The following is a 13,795-nucleotide window of genomic DNA, read 5'->3' on the forward strand; positions in this document are numbered from 1 at the left end:
GTGACACAAGAAATTCCTCACTCGGCCATAAAAGTAAACAAGTGGCAGTGAACCAGCGAGGAACTCTAAACAGGACTCCGCCTGTGGGTGTGATGCTGTTTACAGATAAGACAAGGACACATATTTCATGACTGCCTTGTGGGCTCCTCGCTTCACTGGTTCGACTCTGTTCCACTTCAGCTCAGTCCAACTAAACTGAACTGGATTTGATTCAACGCATTCAATACAGGTCTGTTTCAGGTCTACATTATTGTTTCTCATAGTAAAATATAACAATATGGTGACATTTTAGCATTCATGTAAAACAGTATTTTCAGCAGCTCAGGAAAATCAACCTACAAATTTATTTTAAATTAAAGCTGCAAGCAGCGATGATGAAAGGGCCCTTGCACCCCCACGTATGTCGGGGGTACTTTTGGGACACACACTAAAGCGGTCGTTCATGACTGTGAAAGTCGGATAATGCACGCAGAGAGGTTGGACCCTAGAGTGACCTATTTCACATGGTGCAGTACTTCCCAGTGGCAATTAGGTGGCAGTGAAGTGGACACAAATTCCACGTCCTCTTGGTGTACATCATCTGTAACCAAATCATGTAAATACCATGTAAATCCAATGATAATTGTCCCTCGAGGCTTACTTGCTGTTGCCAGTAGGTGGCGCTATTATGACTACAAATATTGTCATACTGATGTGTTCAGGGCGGGACCCTTATCAAACATATGAAGCTTCAGGCAGATCGCACAATGTACACCAAAGTTACAACTATGTTCTGTTTTATGGCGAAAACAACAAAATGTTACGCCACGCCACGGGAAAACGGTAAAAGTTTTGTGCAGACCTTAGATAACTTTTCATCAGCAAGGGGTTGAGATTGAAAACGCCAAATTGAACTCAATCGGATTAATCCTGTAGGACAAGTTCGCAAAACTACGAAGTGCAAAAAAATTGCCAAAAATCAACAGAAAATTCAAAATGGCCGACTACCTGTTGGGTTTGGAAGAGAAAAGCAGCTTTTTTGTGCGTCTTGGGCATGATACATAAGTGTACCGATTTTTGTAAATGTAGGTTAAAACTGGGCATTGGCTACATGTTAGGGGGCGATGTGGAGCCATTTTGCTACGGCCATTTCCAAAACCACCAAAATACAACATGTTTAGCCAGGCCGCACTTTTCGGGAGTTTTTGGCATAATTTAGGCCTCCAAAAATGTGATTAATTGGGGAGAAAATAATATTTCCTGTCATTCCAAGAGGGTCCTTGCATATTCGGGCCCTAATCACGAATTTAAAGCAGCTTACAGGGAGTTTTTCACTGTTTGTTAAAGAGCCTCAGTTTAATACTGATGCTTTTATGTGACCTTCATAAGAAAACAAGTCCATCAAGAAGGAGATCGTCTGTTTCTAGTTATTTTTAATACTTGTCCCTGCATTAAATTCAAATCAGAACAAATGATTTACGACACAATGACCAGAGGAGCCTATGTCTACATGCAAAGTTTTGTCACAGTACTGCCATAACCAAATAAAAGGAAACAGAAGGAGATTTTTTTTCTGAATTGTGTGTTTGACACCATATTTTGTGTTTATGGCTGATACTGGCGCAGCAAAGAAAAAAAAAACAGCCCAGAGAAGAACATGTTGGCATTATATGTTTCTGCATAACACAAATATGTCACATTGTACGTTTTATTTCAATGTTTCTAAAGTGACATAGTAAACAAGCTTACCTTGTGATCAGGGGTGGATGGGGACGATGGGACACCGAGATGAGACGCCTGCCAAGCTGCAGACCACTGTTTGAGACCAACAAACAACAAAACAGGATGTTTTTAGTGACCCATTGCTGTTTTTTTTCTCTAGGAATAATGCCATGCATATAGCTGTTTTATACTACGATATTGCTGCGCTTTCTGCTGGGAAAGTGCCTTGAAAAGCAGGTATTTTAAAGGTCATAACTAAGTGGTTTTTATGCCTAAAACTAACCATAAGTTGCAATTTGTCCATGACAACATCTGCGTCTGTGTACTATAATTCCACTACCTTTTTTCATATATCACACCTTTAACATGCATTCAGACCTCATTATATATATTAAAATGAGAAAAGCAGGTGGTATTTGGGACAAGAGACAAGAGAAAAAGTTTCACATTATAAGCACATTTGAGATCATGAGAATAAAGTGATGCTGCCTGCCACAGAGCTCTGTGAGCCTGTATACTTCATCATAATTCTGTTTCTGATGCAAGATATTCAAGAAGTTCTCTAGTACCATAATAAACAGTACTGAATTATACAGGATTTTTTGTTTATTGGTAACAATTTATCTTAATTTACTATCTTAACAGTAAAGAAACAGTTAATTAATGGTTTATAACACACCATGAAGTAGTTGTAAGCAGATTTAAGGACTATAAATCCTCTTATGAACTGGTATCCATAACTGGTGTACAACAGTTAAAGCAAAGTAAACTGGTTTATCTAATGAGTCCAGTGCTGACATGTACGCCGTCGCTCAGAGGCTGCTGGCCATTTACCTTAGCCAGAGGTCAAAGGGCAACTGCCGTGGTGATAGTCATCTCTGCAGCTACATCAACATCCTGCCGTCTCATTTGCCTAAACAAATCAGTTTAAGATGCTCTCCTAACGACCACCTGGACATACATGTAAGCACATGTCACATCTCCAAACGGCTTTTGGTCTTCTACATCATTTAACGGTTTCTGTCGAGAAGACGCTGAAACGAAAAAAATTCACTGAGTGATACTGGTTGTATTCTGACTTAACCTCATGCTGTCTCACCTTTGTGTAAATATGTATTTATAGACAGACAAATGTGTAAAAAATGAAAAGAAAGATGTCGAATGTAATCTCCAAATTTTAACGATTCCAGGTGTAGAAAACAACCAAGGATGATTAAAGCTGCCTGTTAAATGGCTCCTCAATATTTTTCTGTCGCAAAATCGTCTTGACAGACAGGAATTTGGGGGCCGAAAGATGACTTCATTATCAATTGATTTATAAATAAAAAATACAGGAATAAATACAAAATCTATAAATAAATACAAGAGAAAGATAATGTTTATAAAATTACAGGAATAAAAAAAAAATAATCATAAATCTATAAATAAATACAGGAATATAAAACTAAATGTATAAATAAGAACAAGAATAAATAAATATGAAAAAATTAAATAAAAAAATCTAAACTACAAACAGAAATAAATAACTGCTGCGATAAATACAAGAAAAAATGTCGAGATAATCTGAAAACTATGTACAACTATGTTTTTTTTTTCTGTATTTAAATATTTTTATTTACGAGGTCAAATGCCAAGCTTCTGAATTTATTTGTTTATTTTGTATTTCTCTTTATTTTCCATATTTATAACAACTTTTATTCATTTATTTTTATAACTTAGATTTATTATATATATATATATATATATATGTATGTATATATTTGTATATATATGTATATATTCTCTCATCTGCTGCATTAAACTTAAAATTAAAAAATTCAATTAAAAGTCTTCTAAACCTTAAAATAACCACATTATGTGACTTATCACTGCTTTAATGACACTAAAGACACTTAAGTTTGTGCTGTGTAAAGACAGCTGATGCCCAAACATTCCTCTCTGTCACTGTTGCAGAAACCTTTGGAAGGTGTCAAGCTCAATTTAGCCATTTCAGGAAAACAAGCGACTTGTGTTTGGTTCACAACACCATGGCTTGTGTCAACAGATAACACGAGAATTCCTCTGCATGCTTGAGTTATCTGTTTAAATGCTGCCGAATGTTTACTGAAAAATAACTGATCTGAAAGCAGGTTTGGGCTACAGGAGGTGGCATAAACACAGTTAAAATCAATGGAGGATTTTAACAAACACAGACGGCCTGGGAGCTATTATTTTAGATTTACTTTGGTAAACCTTGTCACTCCTGATGAAACATAACCTTCAAAATAAGGGTTTATTTTTGTTTAAGTGGAAAATGTGGAGTTGAAAAACCAGAAGAAAGTGTATGTCTTTGTACAGATATGCAACATTTCCACATTCATACATAAACATTTCTAAAATTTTTTAGTCTATGAGCTGACTTTGTTATTGGCAGGTGGAGGGGATGAGACAAAGAAACAAAAAAACTGGTTTGTGATTTAGAGACTCATTGCAAAGTTTCTAGCTGCTTTTTACAGCCACCAAACATGGTGACACTTCATCATTGTTTACCTTTCCAACGTTGATTACACTCCCAAAACCGAGTATTTTCCTAAACATAACCAAATAGTTTTTGTGCCTAAATATATCTATGCATTAAACACAGAACAAGCCTTTGATATTGCCTAGATAAGACTCGTAGCGGTTTTCCTTTACGCATATGAAGCCAGAATCAACAGAAACACTGAACGGAGGTAATGTCACAATATTTGGCTCCATTGTAACTCGCAAAGTTCAGCAACAAAACATTTCATTGAAAAGCTTTAATTATAGTGGCTGAATCATTAAAAAAGGTAACACGTTTCGACCACTACAGGTCTTCATCAGGGCTTCAAAAACAAATGTCTTAAGCTTGACAGGTTTTCCCCGCATACATGACATGCTGACGTTATTAGCATCAGGTTAGGATATTTTACATTGCATAAATTCACATAGAGGCTGGTGGTAGCTGCTATGCTCTGAGGGAAATGGAAAGCATTTTTTTTCGTCTTTGCGACAGCAACGGCAAGAATAAAACCACCAGTTGAGAAGTTGTCTGTTTCCAGTTTTAACCACAGGATGGTATTTGGTAGAGTATCTCGTGGCTCCAGGCTGAGGGGGCAGATGTTTTGTGGAACAAAGCAGAGCGCAGACTATCTCCTGCCCTCCAGCTCAGAGGCAGATGCACCTGTCAGCCCATATGGGCTTCTGCCACAAGAATGCAGTGCGTGCTAAACAAAAAGCAGACCAAGCGTACCGTCAACAATTCAAATATATAAAAAGAGAGAGTCTACAAATATATAGTTACATTCTGCACAGACTAAATCCACCACCTGTTTTCTAACTGTGAGGACCTATTCAAGAGTAATCTTCCCTCCTCTCTGTCCACATTGTTGAAGCCATTATGTCGAGAGCAGGTGGAAGAACCATTTACTGTCACATCAGCTGCAGCTGTGAACAAATGTTCAGACTGTTTAACAGACCAGCAGTTTGCTGCTCATCTCAAAAAAACTGCCATTTTAATCCGCGCCATCATTTGTGGATCTAAAAAGACAGTCACAACAAGTCTGAACAATGAATCTCAGGTTACACACAGAGGCTCGCCGGCCCCCCTCCCCGTGCACGCAGGCCTGGTGTTGTCCCCGTGGAAACAGATGGCCGAGTAAAGCCATTGCTTCCAGGCCAGATAAAGATGTCTCCTTGGGCCGTTCTGAGTGCAGATCCCCCAATCTGCTCATCAGCCACTGGCTGAGATGGATGCCTCTGTTGCTGGAAGCCTAGAAACGGCCCCGTGTCGCTCAGAGAGAGCAGGTGGTGGACCTCTTTATCTCACTGCCCTGAAACTGGCAAGAAAGAAAGGGTTAAACACTGGGCTTTCCATTTAAAGCAGAAATAGATGGGAGGATACCGACAAAAATAAAACGAATGTTTAATAATGTTAATGAATTATTTGTTGTCATTTTCAGTCTCACAAAGTTTTATTTATTGTATTTTATTTTTTTTGTGTTTTTTATCATTATTATTTTGTCTGCAGTGTTTCAACTTTAATTTGTGCTATTTAAACAAAGTTGAAATTAAAATGTATGTGACATTTTACAGAAAAGTAGTTAACTCTTTAACATCTCGACTGATACCAGTTTGCCTGTGCTGTGTTCACGCCTTTAACATGCATTCAGACCTCTGAAACCTGAGAAAACTGGAGAGGAAATTTCTTTCAAAAATGTGGAAAAAAAAAAAAAAAAAAAAAAAAAAAAAAAAAAAAAAAAAAAAAAAAAAAAAAAAACCATAATGAGCAACTTCCCAAGAAATTTCCTGCAAACTGGGTGGAGAACTAGATATTCTTGAAAATATTAGGGAAAAAATTGGGGCAGCACTTGAAGGATTTGGATTTCATGAATGTTACTGATATAAAGAAATCTTTTATTGTGCTAGAAAACATGAATTATGATTTATTTATGCCTAAATTCTATGCAGCAATGGGTGATTTTTAACTTCATTTCTTTCAGTAACTGTAATATTTGAACAGGAGCAAACAGAAATCTATTCTGGACGATACATGTATTTGCATGTTGGTGGCTAATATGTTTATGAGCACACACTTTAATAAGTCCCTTTACTTAATTTTACTCATTTTCCCAGCACATAATAGACTATTGTTTTCTCAAATGGCATCTCAATATATTCTTTAAAAAAATAAAATTACGCTTACAAAAAAATCTCAAATTGTTCCATCATGTCCTGAATATTGACATAAATTTAATTCCATAGGTTATATAGTGTTAGGTAGTGTTAATATATCAATTAAACACAAGTTAATCATTTTTTGTGCAGTGACCTGTTTGTTTACATTTGGAAAATACATTTAATCTGAGGGAAATAATAAAACATGTCAACTGACGGCTGCAGAGCTGATGCGGCCGTTCTAAACTGGGGTCCATCTCCAGAATATTTGAGTATTTAGTTTGTCCTCAGCTATATTTATTGTTGAATCTGAGTGTGGTAGCGGAGGTTTTTGTCTGAAAGCAGCGCCTGACACAGTTTCCTCTGTCTGCCCCCACCTCTGTCCCCAAATGTCTGACTTTGTGTTTCTGGCAATTTGCTCCCATTGTGCAGCACTTCCTGATAGGAGGCACTCTGGAAGACTGGGCTCAGTCAGCTGCAAAGGAATGTGACATTCCTTTCTAAAATTACGGATGTTTCTTTGGATTTCTGGGGCCGATTTCTGCCATTTTCACCGTGGTGTTTGGAGAAAGTGCTTCCGGACGGACACGCAAGTGAAACACAAAGCGTATATTCTAAACTTTATTCATGATTGAGTGCAACAGACTGTTGGACGCCGACACATTATTTACTTTCACTGGTAACACACCAGTGCATATTTTTACTGTTCTTTTGTCCCAATTTAACAGCATTAAATTAATCTACCATTAAAAGAATAAATAAATAAATGAATCCAATAGAAGATCTGTCAGTTTATCTTTAACAGGACTTCATCAATCAAATCTGAAATATGCTGCAAAGAGAGTTTGAAGAAAGTTTGGTTTTCTAACCTTTTGGCTGCTTCAAATTAGGCAAGATCTACCTGTGATCCCTAATAACGGGTTGTAAAGTAAGTTTGAACCATAAGTGGTGAGCAGCAAAACCACAGAATCATTTCTATATTTTAGACTGTTTGCTAACAGTCGGTAAAAAAGTGTAACAAAAGTGTTTTTAACGTGCAGTAACTTACTTTGTGGCAACATGATGTCAGCAGAAACAAGCTGTGAAATAACATTATTACCACATATTATCACCTTTGAAGCTGATGTGGTAAATCTGCCGATCAACACAACCAAAAAGCAGCACTATTCTTATAACTATTGTAATGAACTTCATGCTTTTTGCGAATCCTGTGCCTGATGGACAAACCAACACTGCAGTTTTTACCAAAATGCATGTCATTTTCCATTAAAACCTGTCCTTTGTAAAATGAATTCTTCTTTCCAGGACATCTCAAATTTGCTAGAATATTTCTCTTTCTGAGGTCTCTTCTGCGTCACGTGCATGTCAGGAAGTGACATCTAATGCAGCTGTACTGCTGTCTGGGTGGAAACAGCAGGGTAGATTTTTAGGGCTTATCGGTGCTAGAATATGGTTGTGATAATGAAAAAGGAGAAAAATGAGTAAAATTTTTTCATAAATTGGGGGAGAAAAACAAGAGAACTGTGACCCCAGGTGGACACCAGAAGACTGTGATGAAAAAACAGTCCGGGGGAAGGGGGGTGAGTATGCTGCCGTCTGATGATGAGCAGGAGGCGCAACAATAGTTTTCTTATCCTTCTTTGCTGAAAACAGCACAACAGCTGAAAAAACAAAACGGTAAAGCTGCAGCCTGTAAATAAACAAAAAAGAGCTAAAAATGCTATAAATATCCGAAGAGTTGAGGTGTATATCACTACAATCAACCCCTTTCACATGCAAGTAGTCATGTATTCGATTATTAATGTTAATGTGATTACAGCTGCTTTAGTCATATTGTGATTTATTTTGGGACCTCTTTGGGGTGTGGGAACCACTGCTTTAATACTGAAATGTATATCTATATGTGTAACCAGAACTAATATAAAGAAATATATAGAGAAACAGATACATATAAATTTATCTATGTGTAACAGTCACAGTCATGCCTATGCTTTACCCAAAAATAAGAGGAAACACACAGAAAGAACCCTTCATTTATACTTATTTAATTAATATAATTTTTTTAATATATATACTTATTCAATTATTAGCATTTTTTAGTTATTCTTTTTATCTTTTTATCACCATGTTTTTTATTTTCAATTCCCTTTTTATCATTGTTTATCAATGAATAACTTTTTTCCCATGTGCCCGTGCCCTTTTGAATGCTGTGATTTTATCTTAACATAACTAACATATAGAAATAAAATCTAAAATTGACTCAAAATTAGTTAAAAAGTAACTGTTTGTCATTTTAAAACTCAACTGTGGTATATATGTCATTATTTGGGAGAAATTCTGGTGGTTTGATTCAAAGAAAAAATGATTTTCCATAAAATCATGAGTAATATTGTGACTGAATCCACTCCTGTTATTAGGGGAATCCATGTTTAAATTTCTAAATAAAAAGGGACCCTGTTCATATTTGTTAGATAGCACCATGTCAGCAGAGAGCTTCAGTAAATACAGGTCTAACTGAACAAACACGAGGAGGCCACAGCCTGGCTGTGATAACCTCTGTCTCCAGATGGTAGACTGGAGTCAGAGGGAGAGAGGAGACAGGGGAGCGGAGGGGTCAGACGTCAGGAATGAGGAAATCCCACCCTGGCCCCAGCAGATAGAGGACAGGAAGTACTGCCATTTGCATACAAATTCAGCCTCAGTAATGCAACATGTGCAGCTCGGGCTGAGCGCGTTAAAAGTGTGGGAGGAGACCTGCAGAGCACTGATAGTGCATTGTCAGGTGGCCTTTATGTGCCTGATGACATCCACAGGACGAGGAGAGGAGATAAAGACAAACCAACCATCATGTCAAGTCCAGGAGTCCCGTTCATCAAGAGAGGGTCTGAACCAGAGACCAGCTGAAAGTGCATTTAATTTAGCTTACTTATAAAAAGTAATAATATATAAAAACATATTTTTCACGAGGTACAGGGATGAAGAGGAGGTCTGACGTTTAGGTGTTTACAGGGGTGACTGTTTAATTATTTAGCCACTTAATATTTATATTTCCCTAGTTTTTATCTTCCTCTTTTTTTTTTTTCAGTAAATGATCATATAAAATTGTAGATATTTGGTTTTTGGCATATGGGTGTATGCATATATGGTTAGTTAATTAGAGTAAGATTTAATTAGAGGTAGGGCTGGGCAATAAAACGATATCAATCGCGAAATAACTTTTCCTCGATTGAAATATGAAATGTAGTCGATAGAATGTCGATAGAACGCATTCCAGCCATGTTTTGACAGACAACAACAACAGCAAATGATAATAAGAATAGCGCCGCAGCGAACCAAATGCAGTGAACGACTTTGACTCTAGAACAGCGGAGTGTTTGACAGCCACAGCCTTTAAACAGCCAAATTTGCAGAGATGGAAAGAGACTTCTTTAGACTTCTACAGACTACTTTGTGATGATATTACATATCCGACTGCCCGCTCCCGCGCGGATATGTCCAACGGCCCGCTCCAGCACGCGGACATGTGCGTCAGCTCGCTCAAGCGCGGATATGTGCGACAGCCTGCTCCAGCGTGCGGACACGTCCAACAGCCTGCTCTGACTGGAGCAGTTCCTGTCATTGCGTGCAACCAATAAGCACAGAGGTGGCTATTAATAGCGCCCATACCACTGATTCATCACATGTACCTGTAAGCCAGGCATCACCAACATCACCGCATTCCGGACCAAAACTTCATCCTATCAATTAAGCGTGATATTGATTTTAGGTATGAGGTTCGGACCTTTGCTGGGAGGAAATTTTAGTAACTGGACCTCTTTGAATTTTAGTAGAAGAATAGGTCCGCCAGTTGGTGATGTGATATGATATGACATGGAAGACCAAACCTCAACAAAAGTTTGACGTTTCATGCAAGAACCATTGCCGTGTAAACAGCCCTTTAGTGGTGAGGTGAAATAATGGCGTGACATTGAATTGGCAGTGTAAAAGGGGCTTTCTAGTTCTGTTACATTTTTTCAGGACAATCATTCTGAGCTCTTCTTTCACAGCTGATAAAAAAAGGTTATATAAATATTCAGATAATCCCTCAAAACTCTTTGTGTATTACGCTGACTGCAATGTACATACCAGCATAAGATAAATCACATAAACAAATGGCTCACAGTTTACAGCTTAAAACACCTCCAACAATCACACATCACAACTCAAGTCCTGTGTGCGTAACGAGTGGATGCTTCACATTCTTGGACTCACTTTGCGTGTTTTAAAGCTTCTTCTAAATAAGTCAAACTCGCGGTGTCTGACTGAGGCATTTTATCTACATGATACTGCAAATATGTGCTGGAAATCCACCCAATTTAAAAACTGTCTTTCAGATTTGCTGAATGAGCGGTTGCGAGAGCATGTTGATTTACGGCGCAGTCGCCCCGTAGAGTGATCGCCACAGGTGACGACAATTTTCCCTGTGATCTCCAACAACACTGGCAATTTTATGGCTCGCGTAATTAAAGACTTAAAAACACACAGGAGCAGCAGAGTTGACTCAAGCATGAAAGGAAGGGAAGCCATTAAGAGTCTGTAATGTTGTAGTCTGACTGAGAAGGCATTTAAATTGGCTCTGGAGATCCCAGATAACACAGTGGTATGACAAACATGCAATCTCAAGCTGCTGTACATGACTAGAAGCCCACCACTTTGTTAAATGTTATAAATGTGAAGTTTAAATGAGGGAAGGTGAAGGAAGAGACGTTACATAAGAGGATTAGCCAGTGCTATGTTGGTATATAGGCTGGGTACAGTGTGCGGATTTCCTGCATACTTTGGTGGGAAGTGGGAGGAGGTGGGTTCTTGGAATGGGCAGATAAACGCTTCCATTTCTGAGTGACAAAAATCTTGATAGCATTGTTGTTATCTACACCCACCCCACTGTCAAGTGACAACAGCTGCCTGATAATGAGGCGTGAAAAGGCTTCCTCTTAAGACACAAGATTGCACACACTTTCACACCATCTACCACCAAACACATTATCTTATCGCAGTGAAATAGCTCCTCTTGGTACCAAAGCTGTGACATTTGAACACGAGGCAAAGAACAAACAAATGCTGAAATAATTCTTGGTGTTGGCAGAAAATCTCAACGTGCAAATTTAAGGGTCAAATCTGAAGTAACTCTGAAGCCTCCGTTCTCCGCTGCACAAAACAACCCACTAACATTCATTAAATCCACAACCTTGAAATGTGAATATTTAAGACGACAGGTCACTGATCATGATCTTAAGGGAATTTCTGAGGGCTCTTTTTCATAAACTGTGCAAGTGGAATTTAGGACTTTTTAAATACCACTCAAAATGAAATTCAAGACTGACTTCACTGTAACCAAAACTGGGGGGGCTGAAAAAAAAAGACCTGACACAAATTACTTAGAGTTAGGGTGAATTTTTGCCCAAATATTCACTTTAACATTAAACATGGCTTTTGGATGACAGCTTTGCATGTGGTATTCTGCAAAATTGTCCTTTTTGTAAAGTTACCTATTATTTTGTGATTTAACAATGCAATGATAGAAAAAAAATTATTCATTCTAGGTTAAGAACCACTGATCAGACAATGAGACATACAGAAAAAAGAAATCCTTCACTGCTGTGTAATCTCTGCAAGATCCACACTTAAAAGACGACCAAGAGTAAAAATGAAGTCCATTCTAAAATACAACAAAGCATGAAAATTATTTCAGTTTTATTATTTACTCATGACATTTCTCCAGTATCAAGGAAAGATAAGGAGGTCTTAGAAACTAGAACTAAGGAAGGGCGTCACTTCCTCAGGCATTTTTCTTAAAAAGACACACAAATCAAAACATGCTTAGCTGTTTGTGACACTATGAATGAAAGAATGTAAACTGACTCTTCCCCTCACTGATTCATCAGCGTGTCCCAGGATGCTTGTGTGGTGTAGATTGTAATCAGTTGTTGCACATTGTATTTTCGACTTTTTTTTCTCCCTGCTGGAGCTTCTTTTCAGACACAGATGTATCAAACATATCACAACCTACTCAGACTGAGTGGCGCCCAAAATTTTATCTCAAGCAAAATTTTTATTTGGGAGGTGACAGTTGTGCAAACTTCAAATTTTGCTGATTTAATGGATTTATTGCAACAAATTGCAAATATAATTACACAGCATTCAAAATAATTCTAAAATATAATCAAGAGTGTCTTGATTCTGCTGTTTAATATAATTTTTTTTTCTCAATATACAACTATGCCCACTTTCCTTTACCCACTCAAGCCTACCCTCCACAACCACCATCTACCCCGCCGCGTGAGTAATTAATAATAATAATAGTAATTTAACAATCATGTATAAAAGACAAATAAACACATAAAAGTATAACTATATATAATAAAAAATGTAGAATTAATATTACGTCACTACTGACACCTCAGTCTGGCAGCACAAACACTGCACAATGGTCACACTCAATCAAACTTGTGCATGTCATTGCGTAAGACGGAGAGAGAAAATGAGGCTAGCCCGGGATGTTTGTGGTTGCAGGGGAAATGTGAAAACTAATTAAACGAGACGATACAAATGGATGCCCTCATTAGCCATGAATGAACAAGGAATGTTCCAAATAGTTTTTACATAACAGAGACCCGACATCAAAGCGCATCAAATAATTCCTCCTCCGACTGGGCCGGATATCAACAAAACGATGCTCCTCTTTTCCAAGAATTTATATTATTTGAGGAGTGACTGAGTTATTACTCTGAAATTTAAACTTCATCCCATCTCATTAAAGGTGATCATACTGCAACCAGAAGGGCTGCCCCGGCACCGAATTAAAAACACTGGTTTGGATCCTGCTATCAGAGGAAGCCGATGTCCCCACCGCCCCACGCACCATACACACATACACACCCCACACACCATACACACCATACACACCATACACACCATACACACCCCACACACCATACACACCATACACACACACACACACACACACATCATACACACCATACACACCATACACACCATACACACACACCCCACACACCATACACACCATACACACCCCACACACCATACACACCATACACACCATACACACCACACACACCATACACACCATACACACCACACACACACACATCATACACACCCCACACACCATACACACCATACACACCACACACACACACCATACACACCATACACACCATACACACCCCACGCACCATACACACCATACACACCCCACACACCATACACACCCCACACACCATACACACCATACACACCCCACACACCATACACACCATACACACCCCATACACACCATACACACCCCACACACCATACACACCCCACACACAATACACACCATACACACCATACACACCCCACACACCACACA

The 13,795-nt window shown here is 38.3% G+C and overlaps 1 protein-coding gene across 1 annotated transcript in view; it reads right to left on the reverse strand.

Moving 5' to 3' along the window:
• Positions 1-1,715: 1,715 nt before the first annotated feature.
• cep63 (centrosomal protein 63) overlaps positions 1,716-13,795 on the reverse strand; it is a 29,283-nt gene continuing 17,203 nt past the window's right edge. Inside the window, 1 exon segment of the mRNA XM_042483899.1 lies at positions 1,716-1,794. Coding sequence (XP_042339833.1) covers positions 1,736-1,794 — 59 coding nt within the window. The 3' untranslated portion in view covers positions 1,716-1,735.

This window comes from Plectropomus leopardus, chromosome 3 (genome assembly GCF_008729295.1).
Source record: "Plectropomus leopardus isolate mb chromosome 3, YSFRI_Pleo_2.0, whole genome shotgun sequence".
NCBI classification, from domain to species: Eukaryota; Metazoa; Chordata; class Actinopteri; order Perciformes; family Serranidae; genus Plectropomus; species Plectropomus leopardus.